We start from the raw sequence: 21984 nt of genomic DNA, 5'->3' as shown, positions 1-21984 counted from the left end.
GCAACAGTATAAAAAAATATGAATAGTAACTTTAGACTTTTAAGAGGGCAGCTAATTTATTACTGTTTTATAAAAACAAAATTGAATTAGCTATCGATTAACGAAATTTAATTATTCACACAACATTTTGAAGCTGAATGAAGGGTAATGATATTGTGAAGTAGAAAGAAACGTAACTTTACATTCATATAAGAATCGGGAATGACAATTTAGTTTATTTTTCCAAATCGGTATTAAACAATTTCTGCATCGAATGTGGAAGCTAAAACTGAATCTGATGCAGGCTGATTATAAATATGATTTTCTTTCAGTGCATTTTTGTTTTTTAATTTTCTTCTAAGGCAGGCGTTAGCTTTTTGAGATACATTTGAAAAATAATAATGCTTTCAATAAATTTTTGGCCTTTTTTAAGGTGTGAATTGTTAGAAAAAGCAATTATGCACCTATACGGAATTATTAAATTTTTATTTATGTGCTGTTTAAAAGAGTTTTTAAAACTTCTCGCTGTCAATATATATAATAATTTTGTATATCACGATGAGATCGAAGCGTATTAACTTAACAAAATAATTTCGATTTTTAAGTGTATTAATTTCATGGCAATGCTTATTTAGGAAGTTCAAGTTCCCGAATCCTGACACTTTTATTACAAGTAAAATTAAAATTCAAAAAATTTTAGCTGAAAACAAGATAACTAAAACTCCAAAATAACGCTAAATATGTACAAAATAACTATTAAATTGATATATAAAAATAAAGTATTTGTAAAAATATGTGGAAAAAGCAAAAACTTTAACTATACATTGTTTAAAATTGTCATACAACAGTAAAAAAAAAAATGGTTAAAAACGCCAAACTACAGAAGCATTTGACAAGAAACAAAAAAAAATTTTAACATATTAAAATATGTAAAACTTGACTTGCAAATTAAAAAAAAAAAATTTAAGACTCAACATGTAAATATTAAAATGAAATCAAAGCATGAAGTAAAAAAAAAACACCTACATGGTCCTCACCAAATTTTAAATGTAATACAAATCGAACAAATGACATTGAATTGCCTTCCCTTTGTTTTTTTTTATTCAACTTTTAAAAGAAAAAATAATCATACATGCATACACTTGTAGCAATAATTCAAACACCAATGTACAGTTACTCAACAAAATGTTTTATCATTACTAAAAAATTGACAAAACAAAAAAAATGCAATCGATGCTGTTTAATGTAACAGAAAAATACAAAATCCATAGCAGTTATTACACTTAACAATTTTAATGCAAATTCTTGGCTTAAAAACGGCTAATGCACTCTGGCCCACCCTTGCCTCTTTCTTTACATATTGCTTTGTTTCCTATTAAATTACAATATCAATATTTTCCGTCAAACTACTTTGTGCTGTCAAACTAACTCGCTCATGCAAAATCACGCCATCCAACTAACATAGCCTCCATAAAAACCAATTGATTGCGTATGCGCATAGTATACATTAGATGTACTGCATGCATATGCACATACACACATACATATATTAGCAAAATTTATTGTTAGTAAAAAGTTGCACCCAATACCTACTCATAACAGCCGAGAAAATAAATGCATTTTTATCCAGTAGAATAACTGTTTAGCAAAAAGGAACAGCCAAGACACACATAAATGAGAAAACTAAAAACTTAACAATAAATTGTTAATATTTTATTGAATTATTGCAAAAACAAAACAAACAAACAAAAAAAACAATAAAAGGAAAATGTGTAGTTCAAATTTTTGTTGTATTGTTATTTGGAAATTTCGTTAATATATGTAGGTCCTTCCCGTAGCATAAAATCGTTAACCGATGTAAGTTGCTTCGTTCCCGCACGGAAGTCCGCCTCCACTTTAGGGGTATTAATTTGAAGATTCGGCAGTTGGGGAGTCAACATCCGGTGGCAAAATGGGAAGATCTTCTAAAGATGGTGTTGCTGTTGTTGTAGTAGCATAAACATTCCCCATACATATACGGGAATGGCAGTCCTCGGTCGGATATAATTCGGGTCTTTGCGTTTACGTAGAACCAACCGACTGTCGTGGGAACGATCTAAGATCCTACATCTTCTAGAGATATGTTGTTGTTGTAGCAGCATAAACATTCCCCATACTTACATACGGAGAATGCTGCTGGAGTGACAGTTCTTGGCCGGATATAAAGCCGGGTCGTTTCGGTAACGTAGAACCGACTGTCGTGGAAACATCTCGTGGAAACATCTCTCTAAAGATATGTAATTTCGATTCGGTGTAATCAAACTCTGGCCCACTGGACTGGTGAAATCTGGGGAAAACCGGCAACCAAGAAGACATTAGGTTCTGCGTAACCGGAACGATCCGCACTCATATCTGGCCAAATACTGTCACTTCAGCAGCATATTCCGTATATGTATGGGGAATGTTTATGCTGCTACAACAACAACAACAAGAGCTTCGTCGCTCGATATCTCTCTTTTCACCCGTACTGAGGACATTATTGGGTCCTCTCTTTTCATCGGTACTGAAGAAAAAAGGAGACCTTCTTGCAGTACATGAGCAGGGATTCCAGAAAATACGCAACACCATCACAGTGTTTAGCGCCATAGATCGTGGGCTGAACCAAGAATCGCTCATGTGAGAGAATGGGTCTAAGAGCGCTGTTTCTGACGAAGATATTTGCTGTGGGCTTAGGCGAGATTCGAAACTACATATGTTCTCTCTGAATTCCGAATGATAGTCACGCACAAACCCATTCGGCTACGGCGGCTACACAATGGAAATGACGTGAAATAACTCGTTTCATATCAGCGTAATCATAACCAAAGTAAGGAAATGTGCTCAAATCGCCAGCAGCTGTCGTTGGCAACATAGAAGTCGTCGATTGGTTTGTACTTCATTATCCAGCTCCAAATTGAACCGCGTGGACTAGTAGGCTGCAAGCAACGTAGATCAGTCGAAATTGTCGGACCTTAAAACTCTGCACACAGAGCATTTACGCGGTACCTCACACAAAAAAACCGCTTCTACCGCAAGGTTCTTAAACTAAAAACTTAAAGCCAGGCATAATGCTCAACAAGTACTTTCTGTTGTGTAGTTGCCGCCAAGGCCACTCCAGTAGACACCTGGAGGCTGCAGCGGCTCACTACAGCCAGGCAATAAACAACATTCATCGACAAGCAATTAAAAGCTTCTTAAACTCTCGTTATGCATAAATGCAAGTATTGGAAAGCTTTCAACATCCATCGCAGATGAAGAGGTCCGCGTTAGCTGTCGTTCTACGTAGCCGGAACGGCCCGGATTTATATCCGGTCAAGGACTGTCACTTCAGCAGCATTCCCAGTATATGTATGGGAATTGGTTGTACTGCTACAACAACAACAGGTCCACTTACTTACAACACCTCATTTCCTATGGCGCGACCCCGAAGAAACAGAAGATGACCCCCATGACAATACTTAATACGAAGCAGGGCTTAATCAGGATGCTACAACAACAAAAACACCGATATAACACTTACCTTCAATATTTATTGTTAAAGAAATGAAATAAGAAAATGTTCAATTTTAACCTTACAATCACTAGTTTATTAAGTTGAAAATGCGCTTAAAACAGTACACTTTACATGAAACTATCATATAAGCTAATGACTGTTTTGCTGCCTTTAATAAAACCAATGAATAGATATATCATAAAAAAAGTCCAATTCTCCAATTCGTTTGCTAATTACAAATGAAATATGTATAATCCCAGCTAATAGCTTGTGATTTGAAAATCGCTGGAAACAAGTTATTTCTTTATTTCACTACATATACATAAATAGGTGCTGTTTGAGAAAGTATAGACGGCGATCTTGTCATACTTCCCATTTTAAACCATAGCCATTGAAAGCGTTATATAAATGATACTACGATATCGCGCTGATTTACATCACATTTTCTCCTGAAATAGTTTGCGTTCATTATTATATGTACACAAATATATATATATATATATTTATATATATATATATATATATATATATACTGTGCACGTTGCTGAAGCAGTTTTAGTACTAAGAAACGTTGTCTGCAAAACATGGCTTGAGCAAAACCTTAAAAAGATTTTTATCTTCATAGACTTTTTTATTGGATTGGCATTATCCAATGTAAATGCATACATACACGCCCATGTACGTAAATATGTATTATATATGGTCATTGAGATGTGTGTGATTAATTTTGACACAGTGCTTTTATCTTTTTAACTTAATCTTATTCACATATGTGTTACTGATGCACTTCTTCCACAAAGCAGCAGCAAAAGGTGTAGAAGAATGCATACTTCTACATCATTTCTAAACTGGAATCACTATTTTTTGTGACTACTTCTGTTTCGGATGAACCCGAACCGGAGCCAGCATCATCTACTTTTTCGTTATCATCTGATTGTGAAAGTCGTGTGTGATGGTGATGTGGAGTGGCAGCCAGCTGCCAAGCTGGTATTGAGGGCGGGCCGGCAGCTAGGGGAACGGCAAATTGTTTGCTGAATAAATAAAAAAAAAATAGTAAGTATAGAGTACAGGTATAGTAGGGTAGTTTATGTATATTGCACTAGTTATATTTAACTGTTTTTCTTAAATATACTCCAACTTTAAAGGTTGGCTATCTAGTGCATTCAACAAGTATTTTACACGTTTGTACTTTTTCATTCTTTACTTTTTCACATACCGATTGAGTAGTAATCCTTTTATAGCATCTAAATCACTTCGAAAAATATTAAATTCTTGGTTTAGTCTCTGACGTTGTTCGCGCTGCTGGTCTTGTAGCTGTTCCTTAATCCTACTGAGTTCTACAGTCACCTCGTCCAGGCGTGAATCGACCTTTTTGTCGATATCTTCAAGCGCATCCTCAACTGGCTTCTTTTTCTTGCCAAAAATGTATGGTTCTACATATTTCTGTAAATTTGCTCACAATAAGTATTCATACGTTTGAAGTTATTTCTTGTAACAAACCTTCCAAAACAAGTAAATTGCGTATGCTACACCACCAAGGAGTGCTAAATTGTGCAACACTTCTTTGATGCGACCGTAAGCGGTTTGTCTTGGCTGTAAAGCCAACTGCGGATGCGCCGAACTACTGATACCCATATTGATCACCTGCGGCAGCATTTTGGCATCACTCGTAAAAATACCAGCACGCTGGCAAGCAAGTTCTATTTCTTCATGAGTTAAACCTTTTGAGTGTAAAAATTGCCGCTTTTGCATGAGAGTTGTGTGCCGCACTTTAGCATTTTGTAAAAAGTTTACAGCAGTCGTTATCTAGACACAAATTATTTCAGAATAATTGAACTTTGGCCTAGATTATTTCTTTTACTCACAAGTGCTTCGCGTGGGGCCAACACATTCAAAGAATCTGCTTCATCGCCTTGCATTTCTGTTGTAGACGCAAGAAGTGTGGTGTCACCCGTGTCCGTGTTGGTAGTAGCCATTATATCAACTTGCAACTTAATCTTGAAGAACTGTTCAAAAAGAGGCTTTCAATTTTTAGTTTTTGAAGAATTTGCCTTCTCTAGATGTATTTGTGATAGAGAATGGAAAAATAAATAATAAAATCGTGGACGCAGTATTGAGGAAATATTGCAGCGATGTTTGAAGAGATAATACGTCGGCGCACAAAATATCTTTCAAGTATATTTAAGCTATTCAAGTAAAAAACAATAGCAAAATAAACTAAACGGAAAAGAGAATGCAGAATGGGTGGTAAAGAAATCAGTGCACATTCATACAAGGTGATAGCAGTACCAGAAAAAAAAGAATTTAAATGTATTTTGTGTTTCCGATTTGGTATCTTGAATGTCAAAATTTCAATCAGATTGTAAGCAAATAAAAAACACGACAATACAAAACAGGCCACTTGACATCCAAAGCACCAACGCAAGGTAAACTCATAAAAGGTGGCAGCTGAATGTATTTGCTTTTTCACTTTGGGGGTTTGAATATCAAAAATTGGTGACTTCTTTCCACGAATTCCGCGAATTTCGATTAGAATCAAGGCGAATTTATTACAGGTGACAGCAAACACATATAAGTAAAACCCTACATGTATTTGTTGTTGCGTTTGGTGCAAGCATCATGTCAAAATCAGCAAGCAAATGTAAATATACGAATGTAAACATACCAATACATACAAACAAAGCATATCATTTTGACGTAAGCCATACCTACAGCGAAAAATTCAGCTGGGTGAATGCTGTCACCTTATTAAATCCACCTTGATTAGAATGCAAGCAAAACAGTTCTTTTTGAAAGCAAAAAGCAAGGCGAATTTATTATAGGTGACAGCAACCACATATAAGTAAAACCCTACATGTATTTGTTGTTGGGTTTGGTCCAAGCATCACGTCAACGTACAATCGCAAATGTAAACATACGAATGTAAACATACCAATACGTACAAACAAAGCAAATAATTTTGACGTCAGCCATACCTACGGCGAAAAATTCAGCTGGGTGAATGCTGTCACCTATAATAAATCCACCTTGGCAAAAAGGAAAGAAAAACAAATCCGCTGCTTTGGTGACAAAACCTCAAGAATGATAGAAAATAATACTCAATTCGCCTTAATACAACCTTATATAAATTCGCCTTAGAAAAAGCATATGAGAAGTGTTGCATGTTTTAATGGGGCGATAATTCTGCATATAAAAATGACTAGTTAATTAGTAGACCTAAGATCGATATAATTTATATACATTTAATTTCAACATTTTAACCTTTGTAATTTGCTTTCTTACTGTTTTAAATAAATTATTTGCGAATTTTCGAATTTCCTCGAACTCATATCTGTAATATTGAAATTATCATATAGTGCACTTAATTTGACAAGCAAAACAAAGCAAAATGATGAAATAATCAAAAACAGCGAAATATCAATGAGAAAGCTGATAAACGATTGTGGATAGGAGAAACTGCATCAGAGATTTTCACTAGAGAAATTTACAGGAAACTGTATTTAATATATAAAACAGTCTATTTTTTATATAATTATTTGTGAGGTGGAAGAACAATTTGTGTCTGAGTTCAAAGGTGACGTGTGTAAACATTGCGATACACAAGCAAAAATACTACGTGAAAAATATGGCTTGTGTAGCAACAACTACTGGCAAAGAATCAACGGCAGCAGTGAATGGTTCAAGTAGTAATAGTGGTGTCATTGGCACAGGCAGTGTTGGAAATGCAAATGCTGTAGGAGCTGCAGGATTAGTTAATAGTGCGGGTGGTAGCGGTACGGTACCAAGCGCAGCAGCAGGTGCAGGAGTCACTGGGAGTGGTTCTGGTAACACCGTAGGTGCGGCAGGTGTTGGTGGTGGTGGCACAGGCAGTGGTGTTGCAGGAACTAGCGGTTCAACTAGTGGTGCCACTGGCAATTCGAATGCGAATCGTCAGGCACGATTTGCCATGGAAGGTGTTGGTGCGCGTGTAATACGTGGCCCAGATTGGAAATGGGGCAAGCAGGTACGTAGTGTCATAAGAAAATGATAATATTTTCATGAAGTCAGTTCGGCGATCGAAATAGTAGTGTGCACAATTAAACAAGAAATAAAAGCAATCTTGACATAGCCTTCAAGGCAACCTTCACAACCTTAAGGAGATGACAATAGGTGGAAAAACAGTTTCGCTCCAAATAAACTAAAAGATTGACTAAATTCGAGACAGGTATTCAGGTATTATATAAATATATTCATACAATTAGCTGTTTGCATTGGGCATATAAATTAAAACGCTAAAGTTAGAAGGAGGTGAATGGAAATCAGTATTATTATTGAATCCATCTAAAAAAAGCTACGAATACGAAGAAATTGCGACCACTAAATGCAGGTGCCTATGTTTTCCTAAAATGTATGAAGTTCGTGATTTTAGCACTTTGTAGAGGCTTGTGCCATTTATGGCTTCTGCTGCAGTAAATCTGTTAAACAGGGGCTTGGCTGTTGCGCTGTAAAATTTAAATAGTTTTTTGCAATACTTGTAGTAAAAGTAGTTTGTATTATAATGTAGTCACATTATATTTCTTTTAACTTGCTTTGATTGCAAAAATTTTTACTTTTTCCCGCCAGTTAAACCTCGTAGAAAATTTTTAAGCAAAGCTGCGATAAAAAAGTTGAATGGATTCATGAAGGCTCTCCACGAATTTCGAAATTACGATATATTCAATAATAGGGCTAAATATTTTGCAAAATTTGAATAATTGAATAGTAACACATCAATTTAAAACTTGGATCCAAAACCTAACTTGTATCAAAATGTATTATTTTCTGATAAACTCTGGTGGTGGTGAAGGATTTTCAGGAGTGCTAATAAAATCATTTGCTTTTACCGGAAGTGAGCGACCATTTTTTATTTTACTAGCACCAGGGTTGCCAACAATGATTTAATCGATTTCTTTCGGTTTTGGTTGTCCTTACCGACTGTGAGCGACCATTTTTTATTTTACTAATACCAGGGTTGCCAACAAGAGTTATGTACGTTACTTATTCTGTTTTTTTATTTACAGGATACATTAATTTAGGCTTACACAAATTTTACAGATCAGCCAACGTAGTAATTGATCTGTCTCGATCTATATATAAAAGTTGATATGTTCCAATTAATTACTAAAGGATCTTGACCTGGAACTCCTTTCATTCAGTCATCGTCCGCCTTATTCCACCATTTTCGGATGCGCTGAGCCTCCACTACTACTTCATACGGCATTCATTGCCAATTTTCAATATGACGAATGACGTGTCGATGTTGCCTAATACTTTATGAACCACTTATTACTTTTTGTACCGAGGCAGACATTTTTTGTTAACTGCTACGTTCGTATCGACGTTAATAGTCACAGTATAATCCTCTACTTTCTAGTTCTTACTCCCAATATCTTCGTAGATTATCGTCTGAAACCATAATCCTCCCAAACCTTGCAGGATGCATGTTCACGTATGCATACTAAGTCTTGCCCAACGGTCGGACATAGCTTTTTTTGGAAATGTTCAAATGCGAACAGAGTCAACTCCAGGACTATCCTGACTGCGGGCAGAGTTGTTGATTGCATATTCTACCTGCAACGAGTTTTTACACCAGTCGGCATGGTCTTAGGAGTTAAGTGTTAATTGGTGGATATGGGTATATTAGACATCTCTAGCTATTAATAATACATTTTTTTACTTTGATTCTCATAACACAGAACTAATTTTACGATAGTTGAAAAAGAACAAAATAAGATGAAATCTTTCATCGTTTGGGCGTTATAACAGGATAGCACCGAATCCCAGCGTACTAACATCGCAGTGCAACTCCGCTCCGAACATGGTTGTTATTGATTTTGATTGATTTATTTGCACTGGGAAGTTACAAAAACTTCGAATATGGATTCTTATCTGTTATCCTAATTATGTTAAAGAAATGTAGGAAGTCATTGAATTGAAAATAACTGGCAAATTCATTTACTCATCAGATAGTATTTTCAACTGAACTAAAATTATTTCCAAAGATTTCATTTATACAATATACGAGCGCTTCGTAATTGTCCGGATTATTAAAAACACAGCAGTGTTTCGTCCTTCTTTCTTCAAGGCCGTTGCACCATCATATTATAAATCTCATGACCTGTTAGGCAGCGGAAGATAGTGAGCAATTTACAGTTTTCATCAGCCGCCGTTAACTCCATTATTTACTCGCTGTCTAAGACTGTCCGCATCATCCGAGCAAATTTTGGCAGCGCACCGAAGCCCAGTTGCTACATACCCCTTAGCGGCGCTGCGGTTTTCTAGTTGATTAATCTGCTACATCAGATTTAGTGTTTCAGGGCATTTTCGGAAGGTGATTCCTCGACTCCTGTGGGGGCAGCAGAAGAACATGAATTAACTACGGTGGCAGTGAAATCGTTTCATGAGAATGGCAGCAAAAGCGTTGGCGGCTGTTTCTGCGGTGGTGTCGGTATTGAGGTTATGTTGTATAGTTTAGCTGCAGTGGCCGATAGTGGGAAGTCCACGATATAATATTATATCTTGACACTGCGCATAAAATAACCTCGTTTTTCGATTATATGGGGTATATCCCATATCTGCAGCTGGTAAATACTGAAATTTAATCAATTTCTTCTCGAGATGGTGTCTGATTTTAAGTAGCGTTAATAAAATTACTTGTTTTCGCTTTGGTTGCTCTTAACGGAAAAAACGGCCATATTTTGTTTAATTGATACTAAGGTTTCCAACATTACTAATTATGTTTTTTCTTATTTACAGGATTTCATTAGTTTAAGCTTATGCTAAGTTTACATTTCGTTCAAAATAGTCGTCATTCAAATCAGTGTTTTATGTTTTACCTTATGTGTTCCCTGGATTGGTGGCTGTCCTTGCATTAGTAAATGCATTGCATTTCTTTCCGAATAGGTGAAAGCCGCTCAGTTTAAAACTAGACGAAAAATGACGATAAATGACAAGGCGTTGGTCGAATTGGATCTCTGATGAAATTAGTAATAGGCCGTAACTGAAACAGACCATCCCATCCTTCACCGAAATTCCCAAATGTTGGTGTTCGGTTGTTGTTGTTGTAGTAGCATAAACATTCCCCATACTTACATATGGGGAATACTGCTGGAAAGACAGTCCTTGGCCGGATATAAATTCGGGTCGTTTCGGTAACGTAGAACCGACTGTCGTGGAAACGGCACATGAACATTGTTGGTGTTCGGCAGGCCCGACGAGAGGGGGGGATCGGGTACTTTTTCCCCCGGCCCGGAGTTTTCAGAGGGGCCCGGACTCGAGGGTAATTCCAAGAAATTTCCTGCTTGAAGAAATATAGTAAATAATACTTCTACCAGAGTTCCGAAAGATCGTTCAGCGCTTTATCAAGGATCAAAGACTACCATCGTTCTTGTTCAACTCAGAGTCGAGTAACAGGATTGGCAACTTTGTATTTGGAATCTGAGTTAGCAAGGAAACTCGACTTCGATGATGATATAAGAGCTTTTGCCTCAGCTAAAGCAAGAAAAGCAAAATTCTAAGCATCGTGGTAGTCATTTTCAAATATTTGTAAGGCTCACAAAATGAATAAAAAATTGTAACTTTTTTCACCTGCGTTTTTTATTTCAGATCTGCTGAAGAGTTTTCTAAAATTCATTTTAATCAATATTTCATAATTAATTCTATCAAAAATTTTATCAATGAGTTTTTCAATGTTTAAATGTTATATCACTATAACATAATACGCATTTTGATAAATAAAAAAAAATTTGAAGGGACCCGCATCTTAAGTTTCCCCCGAGGCCCGAATACTCTCTCCACGGCCCTGGTGTTCGGTAATTATAGTCGTTGTTGGCCGCTTCAATATTATTCCACTAATACACAGGATTAAATAATTTCTACGAAGTGTGTATAGAAAAAATGAAATGTTTTAAAAAAAATTATCAATATATACGTTTAAAAGGGTGTATGAATATGTATGTCTAAATGGAAAGTAAACACAAAAAATAAACAAAAACCTAAATCGTGCATCGCAAAAATTCTTATCTACTCCCGGTTGTTTAAGATGTTGGTTAAAAAGCAATACAAATTGTGTAATTCATAATCTGATTTACAATAACTAGAATGAATTGATTTCTACTCTGAAAATGGGTTATTGTATGAGTAATAAAATGAAATGTAAAACAATAAAAAGATATTTCTATAAAAATACTTTCTATTATAATAAAAGCCAAACAACTTATCAGGGTTAAGTTTTGACCTATGTACTTAATCATCTGATTTTCCGTTGTAAATGTAGTATGTATGTTCACTCTTGTTCACATTCATATCATCAGTACATATATGTACACATATGCATATCACTCGTTTGCTGCGAGACCTCCACGAGTTCTTAGTTTATTAGGCAGAAAAAAATATAAAATTAAGATTGGAATTTATACAATGAAGGCCGATCTCGCTAAAGGTGAATCCTTCCACTCGTTTTCGAAACTGCGTTATTGCTAAATTCGATCGGTAATGCGGCTCTAGTTTAAGAATATCTCATGGGAAAGTCACTCATCATTGCTGTTGGAACCGGTTAAGGGGTTAGGGGTAGTCAAAATTTTCAAAAAATTAGATTTTTTTTCTTTCCTAAAGCATAATATCTTAAAAATATTGTGTGGACATTTGAAGTGAATCCGACAAATACTTTTCGAGTTATTCAACAATTAACAAAGGGCGCTCGGGCTCTACATAAATCGATAGCAAAACTTTATTTTTTCAAAACTATGTTTTTGAACTAGTGATCACTGTAAATTAAAAATCGCTTGGTAGATTTCAATAAAATGTATACTGCTTTTGAAAAACATAAAGAACTCGTGCCTAATTGAAGGCTTTTTTCAAAAATTTCGATTTTTTTTAACAATTAATTGTCGGTTTTTTATCGAAAATTTGAAAAATATTTCCTGATGCCGACATATTATTAGATTTGAAAAAAAGCTTTGATCAGGCATAAGATTATCTATTAAGAAAACTCATTTCTCTTGTCCGATTGCTTCTAGATGAATCTCCAAGGACTTGTGATGATCACCGCAAGGGATTTCTGGAGAAATGGGCTCCACACAAACAGCGATAACATTTACAATTATTCGTTCCCATCACAGTCGGTTCTATGTTACCGGAACGACCAGGATTTATATCCGGCCTAAGACTATCACTCCATCAGCATTCCCCCGTCCACAATAACAACAACAATAACAACAATTATTAATTAATTTTTTTCGTGAAATTTTGCTAAAGTCAAGTCGAAACATGATGTATTAATGCTATGTTTTTATTTTTGTAAAATAAAGCAGTTGACTCATCATTTTTCGGACCTCTGACCTTAACGCAGTTCCCATATAATTTTCCGAAATGCTAGTTTGGACATAATTCTTAGTCCAACATAAGTGCTAACCAGTTCTTGGCCAGGGAGATCTCTCGATCTTGCTAGCTGACCCTTATTTGAAAAAGCCGTGAAATGATCTACCAGATTATAATAAAAAAATCATTCCAACAATATTTCTGTTTTTTATAATATTATGATTTTAACTTCTCAAGATCTTAAAAAACATACAATATAATACTAAATATATCTATAAGATACCAGCACGTCCCAATTTATAATATAATGAAATATAATTTATGATTGTTTGCGTCGATGATGATTTGTTTTTCCGATTCTAAGGGAATTGTCTAGAAGGAGTTCGTGCCAACGGACGAAACCGTCAATGCAATTATCTATCTTGGCGTTTTGAAGCGTTTGTTGCATCGCAATCGTCGAATTCGCCCTGAATACCGCGAAGGAAGAAGCTGGCGCTTATTGCATGATAATGCACCATCTTATCGACTAATCTCTTGTGACTGATTTTTTGACCAGAAATCGCATTTTCACCATCAACCTCTCATCGTATTCGTCTGATATGGCTCCCTGTGACTTCTATCTATTCGGGAAATTGCTTTTCGCCATGAAAGGAAAACGTTTTGCGTCCGTAAAGCCCATCCAAAAGGCTTGTACTGATATCCTGAAGGACCTTCCGCTCAATGACCTGAAACACTCTCTCGAAAAGCCTATAGATCGGGTAGAGGGGACTATTTTGAATAAATAAAATATTTATCAGAATAAAGCTCTTGCCGTTTCTATTTTAGCTCAGACTTGTTTATTTTGCTGCTCACTTCTTGAAAAGCAATTAAAAATATTCTTACAAAAATTAGTATGTGCATACCCAATATTTTCTAGAAATAAAATAAGTCTCATATACCCTAACTTTTACTTATAAAAAATTGGAAATTCCCTAAAATGTGGTGCATTTGTTTGCATACTATACAATTCATATAATTCCATTTCATGTTTTATTTAATTTTATATAAATTTTATTTAAACTTTTATATATATTTTTTTTATTTTTTTTTTTTTATTTTGTTGTATTTCTTCTTATTTTGTTTTATGCCCTTTCAACTCGTTAATATATATTAAATAATCACTGCATTTGAAATTCCGCTCCGGCAAAAAAAAAAATGAGCAAAAAAACGAAAATAACAACACGTCGCCACCGGCAGGCAGTGACGCGTAGCTCACATCGGAGTAGCATGTATTATCTCTCAATAAGCGGGCTCACCGACTGTCTGATAGGTTGTTTGTGGTCGTCTCCAACACATTTAATTTTCATTTAAATTTCCATTCCAATTTTTGCAATCGTTCAACATTGAGCGCTCCTCAGTTGACTTCGGATTAGATGAGACGCGCATCAACGCGATTGTTTTGCTAATAAATATGTACATGTGTACACATGCCTAATTTCATTTTAAAACTGGCATTTGAGTTAGAATTTAAAAAATTCACGAAAAAAATCCGGTGTTGCCTTTCGGTGTTGTTCTTTCAATGCGTAACTACAATTACCGCGTCATCATATCTGTATGTTGAGCTCATTGACATGAATACATACGTACATATATTGTTTATTTGATTATCACTTTCTACATATATTTGCTGTTTCACTTCAGGATGGCGGCGAGGGTCACGTTGGTACTGTACGCAACTTTGAATCTTCCGAGGAGGTCGTTGTCGTTTGGGACAATGGCACGGCCGCTAATTATCGCTGTGCCGGCGCATATGATCTACGCATACTGGACAGCGCACCGACTGGCATCAAGCATGATGGCACCATGTGCGATACCTGCCGGCAACAGCCGATCTTCGGGATACGCTGGAAATGTGCTGAATGCATAAATTATGATCTTTGCTCGATTTGCTACCATGGTGATAAACATCATTTGCGTCATCGCTTCTATCGCATTGCGACACCAGGTGGAGAACGTATAATGTTGGAGCCACGACGCAAATCGAAGAAGGTAGCTGTGCGTGGTATATTTCCGGGCGCGCGTGTAGTCCGTGGCGTCGACTGGCAATGGGAGGATCAGGATGGTGGTGTCGGTCGACGTGGCAAGGTGAATGAAATACAAGATTGGTCTTCGGCATCACCGCGCTCGGCGGCCTATGTCGTCTGGGACAATGGCGCAAAGAATTTGTATCGTGTTGGATTTGAAGGAATGGCTGATTTAAAGGTACAAGTAGATTTGAATTCATGAAGTGTTACAAAAAATTGATATAACTTTCTTTGTAGGTGGTTAATGATGCAAAAGGTAATACGGTGTATCGTGATCACTTACCATTACTGGGCGAAAATGGGCCCGGCAAAGGACCGCATGGCTTTCATATTGGCGATAAAGTTACCGTTGATCTGGATTTAGAAATTGTACAATCACTACAACATGGCCACGGCGGTTGGACTGATGGCATGTTTGAATGTCTCAACAATCCGGGCATAGTGGTGGGTATTGATGAGGACCACGACATTGTGGTTGCGTACAATTCGGGCAATCGTTGGACATTCAATCCGGCGGTGTTGACAAAAGTATCATCAACAACGACTGCGCAACCCGAATTCCAAGTAGGTGACATTGTGAAAATATGTTCTGACGTGGAGAGTATTAAAATGCTACAGCGCGGCCATGGTGAATGGGCAGATGCCATGCAGTTGGTGAGTTTGTAGAAATAATAGCTGCTTTCGATACGCCACCAACAAAATAAGTCACTTAACTTATACACACTAAACTAACTATTTCGTTGACATGTGAAAAAGAAAAAGGTTGTGAAAAAACTCTAACCTCGCAAAAAAAATAATAATTGAAATAATTAAATATTAATAATTAAATTAAAAAAAATTAAATTAAAAAAAAAAAACAAATATAAAAAATTTAAATTAAATTAAAAAACAAATATAAAAAAATTAAGAAATGTGTACTAAAATATAAAGTATTCACAAAATCAAAATTCGTGCATATAGTATACTACACAAGTTGCTTACGCGCTAAGCAACTATAACACACACTCGCTTGAGATCGTCTCTGCTCGCTTAACACGTTGAGTGCCACCATACAACAAAAAAGATGGGGTTCGTCCGGCCACGATTTTTTTTTTACATAATACAATAGAATATTGTTCAACAAAATGTAGGCCATATGATGCCACATTGGTCTCATACCCATAAGCCAAGCAGCATAAACAATGCAATGGCTCTAGTATGGCGTGAATACACTACTACTAATAGCCTCTATGAAGCAGCTGCATCAGCACAAACCGAAATCTCACACATTATACCGTGAGACCAAGTGTCACCACGAGGCCTGAAAGTCTCTTCGCACTGTGAGACCAACCTGGACTCACATAGCACTCAACGTGTTAATACTAGGTTGTTCAATAAGTTTTGCGGTTCGATAAGAAAAAAAACACAATTTTATGTTTTGAATTACACTTTAATATTTAGTATAGTTTCCCTTAACATCATTACACTTATTCCAATTTATGAATTCCACATCCCTGAAGAGAGACCTCATGATTTATGACCTCATCATTTGATGAAAAATGCTTTTAATGCATGCATTTTTTCTGGTCGGGAAACAGATGGAAGTCGTTAGGGGCCAAATCTGGTGAATACGGTGGTTGCTGCAATAATTCGAACTTTAATTTATAGTCATTGTCAAAATGCTTTTGTGACACGGTGCATTGTTGGAAAAAAAACGGTCTTGATGAAAAATCAAGTTTCCATTCCAAAACTGGGTCTTTTTTCACGATTTTTTTTTTCCTTCATCTGGTCTAAAAGGTAACAATAATATATGCATATAATATTCAGCATTTATTGTTTTACCTGTTTGCAAGTAATCCACCACTGAAATTCCTCTCGCATCCCAAAAAAGCAAACACCTTCTTGGCCGTTTTCGGGCACGAACGTTTACACACACCTCTTTAGCCTCTTGTTTTGATTTAGAATCATGGTGATAGACCCAAGTCTCATCCATAGTGATGAATCGATGCACAAAATCTAGTTTATCCTTTTTGAAATGCTTTAAATGTTGCTAAGAACGTCGCATTCGAATCTGTTTTGATTCCATTGTAGCGAATGCGGCACTTCACAGGCAAACTAATAGTTCAATCAAAATATTGTTTACACTGCCCAATGAGATGCCAAAGTCTTCTACTAAATCTCTTTCAAACACTCGACGATTTTCCAATAAGATATCCTGTATTTGTTCTATGATTTCTGGTATTGTTGCTGTTTTTGAACGTCCTTGACGTGGATCGTCTTCCAGGCTTGTATGAGCACGTTTAAATTCAGCAACTCATCTTTCTACTGTACTAATTGATGGCGAAAAGTCCTTACACACTTTCAATATTCGTTCATAAATTTCCTTTGCTTTTAAACCTTCCAAAACCTGAAAATTCAATCACTGCACGATACTTGACTTTCTCCATTGTCGAAAATACTGTGACAGGTCGATACAGAATGAATTGACAGTTTGAAATGAAACTTCACATACCTTCATATGAAGAGTGTACCAACATAACAAACATACAAAATTTAGGCTAGTAGCGACGTCCTCTCTTATCGGTTCGCAAAACTTATTGAACAACTTAGTGAGTTGATTCTTTCCAATAAATGTTTGCTTTACGCGAGTAGACAACTGGCTAAACGAAGAGCGCTAATATGATATTTTGACCACTTTGAAAGTATATGCTTTACCCAACTATAAAACCTTTTTTTGTTAATTGACTTGCTCGCTACCAAACACTCTTGATTATTTTATAGACTCTTGGCAAACTAGGTCGTGTACAGCAAGTCTACCACGACAATGATTTGAAGGTGGAAGTAGGCAACACTTCTTGGACCTATAACCCGCTCGCGGTTACTAAAGTGGTGGGTATTGTGCAAATCACTTACTGTATTTTTTATTTTTATTTTTATTACTTATTAACTCATATTTGATTTTATTTTATGTGCTAAGGCTTCTGCCTCTGCTGATGGTAGTTGTGTGCCGGTTATTTCGAGCGGCGAGCGCTTATCTGCTATTTTAAAGAAACTTTTCGAACCAAATGTATCGGGTGATGCCACTGAAGAGTTTGTGAAAGCGGCCGCCAACGGTTATGCTGTGAGTTGCGTTGTAATGTTGGACTAAGTTTTCATGTTTAAAGCGTCATGCATTTTTTCTCATCAAATAGGCCCGCTGCGAGGAGTATCTTTCAGGTGCTGTACAGCCGGCTTCTTCAACCGCTAGTGGGGCTGCTGCTGCTGCTGCCGCCGCCGTTGCTGCTGGCGCACAAGCCACAATACCCGATGTGAATGGCGTATTCGCTGGTCATACCGCTTTGCAGGCAGCCAGTCAAAATGGGCACACTGATGTCATACAAGTTTTGTTACGACACAATGTCGACGTCGAAATCGAAGATAAAGATGGTGATCGTGCTGTGCATCATGCTGCTTTCGGTGATGAACCGGCCGTCATTGAAATACTCTCTAAAGCAGGCGCCGATTTGAATGCACGCAATAAGAGACGTCAGACCGCACTTCACATCGCCGTCAATAAGGGGCACTTGAATGTGGTGAAAACCTTACTTTCGTTGGGCTGTCATCCCAGTTTGCAAGACTCGGAGGGCGACACTCCATTACATGACGCTATCTCAAAAGAGCACGATGAGATGCTTTCGCTGCTACTTGACTATGGTGCCGACATTACGTTGACCAACAACAATGGCTTCAATGCTCTACACCATGCAGCACTCAAAGGCAATCCAAGTGCTATGAAAATACTACTTACTAAAACCAATCGTCCTTGGATTGTGGAGGAGAAGAAGGATGATGGCTATACGGCTTTGCATTTGGCAGCATTGAATAATCACGTCGAGATCGCCGAGTTGCTCGTACACATGGGCAAAGCCAACATGGATCGCCAGAATGTGAATCTGCAGACCGCCTTACATTTGGCGGTCGAGCGGCAGCATGTGCAAATCGTTAAACTACTCGTGCAGGAAGGTGCCAATTTGAACATTCCCGACAAGGATGGCGATACACCGCTACATGAGGCATTGCGTCATCACACACTCTCACAACTGAAGCAATTGCAGGATGTCGAGGGTTTTGGCAAACTTTTAATGGGTCTGCGCAATCCGAATAATAAAAAGGCCTCAGCCTCGATTGCCTGTTTCCTTGCGGCAAATGGCGCTGATTTGACTTTAAAAAATCGTAAACTACAAACACCATTGGACCTATGCCCCGATCCGAATCTTTGCAAAACTCTTGTCAAATGCTACAATGAACGTAAAACTGATGATACCGAACTGCCGGGCAATGTAGCCGGCACTAGTTTGAATGCACGTGCACGTGCTCTGGCCACACCAGTAGGCATAGGCAGCGGTGTTGGTGTGAACAGCGGTGGCGGCTCGAACACCGTTCCGGTGGTTGTGGCTGGTGGTAATATAGGCGTTACTGGCATTACGGGCGGCATGCATCAGTCGGTTTCGACTAATATGCCACTAAGCACAATGATGAAGGGTAGCGGTGCCAACAGTGCTGGCATGGCTAACGTTGGTGCGGATGTGCGCAATAGTAATACGAGTAGTGGCGGTGGCTTGAACACCCTGGCTAAAGACCTATCACAATCGCTGCATGGCGCTAATGATGCGGCTAAGCAGTCAACGCTCGAGGAGTGTCTTGTGTGCTCGGATGCCAAGCGCGATACGGTGTTTAAGGTGAAGCGTGACTATATCGAAATTAAAGGCATTTTAAAACGAATTTAATATTCAAATTTTTTATATTTTTCATGCACAGCCATGCGGTCACGTTTGCTGCTGCGACACTTGTGCACCGCGCGTCAAAAAGTGTCTTATTTGCCGTGAAACAGTAACATCGCGCGAGAAAATCGACGAATGTTTGGTTTGCTCGGACCGGCGTGCTTCCATATTCTTCCGCCCCTGTGGCCATATGGTCGCGTGCGAAAACTGTTCGGGCTTAATGAAGAAGTGTGTGCTTTGTCGCACACAAATTGAAGAAATCTTGCCGTTTTCCTTATGCTGTGGTGGAGCTGGCATTGCCGAAAAGGTAAATTATTGCATTACCATGGCATGCAATTTTCTTTTACGGAATGTATTTTGTTATTGTAACAGGTTCACGGCGTTGGTCATTGCCTGACGGACGATAAGTCCAAGGAAATGCATTGCGTTAATACTTCGGGACATGGTGTAGCTATGAATAACACTGTGCCAGGTGCAATGAGTACGCCGATTGCCAGCGCGAATCAATTGAACAGTCAGAATAATATTTTGGCTAATAATGCGGCAGCGGCTGCAACAGCTGCGTCGAGTGTATTGCTGGCACCATCAAATGTGAACAATTTTCAAATGGACGATGTGCAAAAACTCAAGCAACAGTTGCAAGATATCAAGGAGCAAGTGAGTAATGCCTTAGTGATTGAATATTAAAAACAAAAAAGAAGCCATATGATAAGCATTAAAAACGTCTTTATTCCTGTCCACAGACAATGTGCCCCGTTTGTTTTGATCGCATCAAAAATATGGTATTTCTTTGCGGCCATGGCACATGCCAAATGTGTGGCGATCAGATAGATGGATGTCCGATTTGTCGCAAAACTGTGGAGAAACGAATTTTGTTATTTTAAAAATGCATACAGCGCAAAACCTGCAACAATTAACAAAAACTTATACCATCATTACAAAGATCATTCGAAACTCCTATCTGCATTCCTTTACACCATGTCCTTTAGCTACTACAGTAACCCAGTACTTTTTACTGCAACTAATTGTATTTCGTATGCAAATACTACTGCTGTATATTTCAAATCTTCTGTTTTGTCGATTTGAAAAAAAAAAACAAAAAGAATAGTAATAAATATCGATATACATATGTTTTATGTAGTAACCTATTCGAAATTTATACTCAAAATTAGCTAATATTTCATATTCATTTTTAACATGCACGCGTGCACACATTCATACCATTCCTCAATTCGTTTATTAAGTTTTCATTTACGTTTCTATGAAATATTATATATTCTCACATAATTGCAATTGGCTTAGCACCAGTAGATGCTGACATATTTAATTGCTCAAATGTAGTTAACTTTAAAAACGTCTGCATGGCTTAAATGTATGAAATGTATTAACGTACATAAAAACCTCTTCACAAAATATAATTTTTTTTTTCAACTAATTAAATCCATCACTTATTTGCTCATAGTATTTAAGCTCAGCTTTTAATACGCAATGATTATTTTTATACACATTACTGACGTAGTTAATAAAGCAAACTTGAACATTAATAATAAAAAATATTGTTTCTTATATTACTTTGGACTGATAATTTTGAAATAGTTTATTTTTTAACTCAGTATTTGTTTTTCTTATGCTCGCAACAAAAACAATCCAGCTTATATATGGCTAAGGGCTGTCACTGCAACAGTCTTCCGCAAAGTGTAGTGGGAATGTTTTGTGCTGCTACAAGAACAACAATATGGCATAGTTTTGTTTTAAATTTGCGAGTTTAAACACACAAAACGTATGTACACATTTGGGCATTAACCCTTTGGGACGAGTGTCGGCACATAGCCGCCCAAATTAGTTCGTAGCTGCAAGGCTCGCAACGTCTGTCGTTCTAAACGATAAGATAAACATAGGATTAGTAAAAGAGTTACGTTTTCATTCAAAGACATTAGGGGCCATTAGCGGTGAAGTCTTATCTTCCTTATAATGTAAACTTCGGATGTGGGACGACGGTAGAGTCAGAACGAATTTCAGTTCTTCGAGTCAGTCTCTCAGTGTCATTGCCGCTCCTCTGGCAGCATTTGGCAGCATTGAATAATCACGTCGAGATCGCCGAGTTGTAAGCCAACATGGATCGCCAGAATGTGAATCTGCAGCCCGCCTTACATTTGGCAGTCGAGCGGCAGCATGTGCAAATCGTTAAACTACTCGTGCAGGAAGGTGCCAATTTGAGGTGCAGCAGGCTTTTTATATATTTTATATTTTATCCTACGCACGTTGGCTAAGCGATCTAGAGATGATACGTTAAATAGTGACAGTTCTGACGAATATTACTTTGAATCTGATACGACGGAAGATGACGGCATTACTT

At 37.3% G+C, this 21984-nt stretch overlaps 2 protein-coding genes across 3 annotated transcripts; one reads left to right on the top strand and one right to left on the bottom strand.

The window, feature by feature from the left end:
- Nucleotides 1-4091: 4091 nt before the first annotated feature.
- On the bottom strand, nt 4092-5704 carry LOC129242589 (peroxisomal membrane protein PEX14). The gene is made up of 4 exons (XM_054879316.1): nt 5356-5704; nt 4991-5296; nt 4707-4933; nt 4092-4521 (listed from the first exon to the last, which is right to left on the bottom strand). The coding sequence occupies exons 1-4, from the start codon at nt 5464-5466 to the stop codon at nt 4323-4325; spliced, it is 843 nt and encodes a 280-aa protein (XP_054735291.1). The 5' UTR covers nt 5467-5704; the 3' UTR covers nt 4092-4322.
- Nucleotides 5705-6710: 1006 nt separating this feature from the next.
- Nucleotides 6711-20941, top strand: LOC129240578 (E3 ubiquitin-protein ligase mind-bomb). 2 transcript variants are annotated; one of them, XM_054876479.1, is made up of 9 exons: nt 6711-7493; nt 14507-15067; nt 15127-15543; nt 17650-17757; nt 17846-17989; nt 18060-19586; nt 19666-19935; nt 20001-20285; nt 20372-20941. In XM_054876479.1, exons 1-9 carry the CDS (start codon nt 7116-7118, stop codon nt 20510-20512), a joined length of 3831 nt encoding a protein of 1276 aa, XP_054732454.1. In that variant the 5' UTR covers nt 6711-7115; the 3' UTR covers nt 20513-20941. The 2 variants fall into 2 exon arrangements, with proteins under 2 accessions (XP_054732454.1, XP_054732455.1); XM_054876480.1 differs by lacking the exon at nt 6711-7493 and adding an exon at nt 14201-14417.
- The last annotated feature ends 1043 nt before the right edge of the window (nt 20942-21984 follow it).

Source organism: Anastrepha obliqua, chromosome 3, assembly GCF_027943255.1.
Source record: "Anastrepha obliqua isolate idAnaObli1 chromosome 3, idAnaObli1_1.0, whole genome shotgun sequence".
NCBI classification, from domain to species: Eukaryota; Metazoa; Arthropoda; class Insecta; order Diptera; family Tephritidae; genus Anastrepha; species Anastrepha obliqua.
The sequence above is the reverse complement of the archived record's forward strand: the minus strand, read 5'-3'. Positions and strand labels throughout refer to the sequence as shown.

Coding starts and splice junctions, on each gene's coding strand:
- LOC129242589 (XM_054879316.1), bottom strand. CDS start 5,466: ATGGCTACTACCAACACGGACACGGGTGACACCACACTTCTTGCGTCT. Junction 5,297..5,355: donor TGGCCCCACGCGAAGCACTT/GTGAGTAAAAGA, acceptor ATTTGTGTCTAG/ATAACGACTGCTGTAAACTT. Junction 4,522..4,706: donor AAAGGATTACTACTCAATCG/GTATGTGAAAAA, acceptor TTATTTATTCAG/CAAACAATTTGCCGTTCCCC.
- LOC129240578 (XM_054876479.1), top strand. CDS start 7,116: ATGGCTTGTGTAGCAACAACTACTGGCAAAGAATCAACGGCAGCAGTG. Junction 15,544..17,649: donor GGGCAGATGCCATGCAGTTG/GTGAGTTTGTAG, acceptor ATTATTTTATAG/ACTCTTGGCAAACTAGGTCG. Junction 17,990..18,059: donor CGGCCGCCAACGGTTATGCT/GTGAGTTGCGTT, acceptor CTCATCAAATAG/GCCCGCTGCGAGGAGTATCT.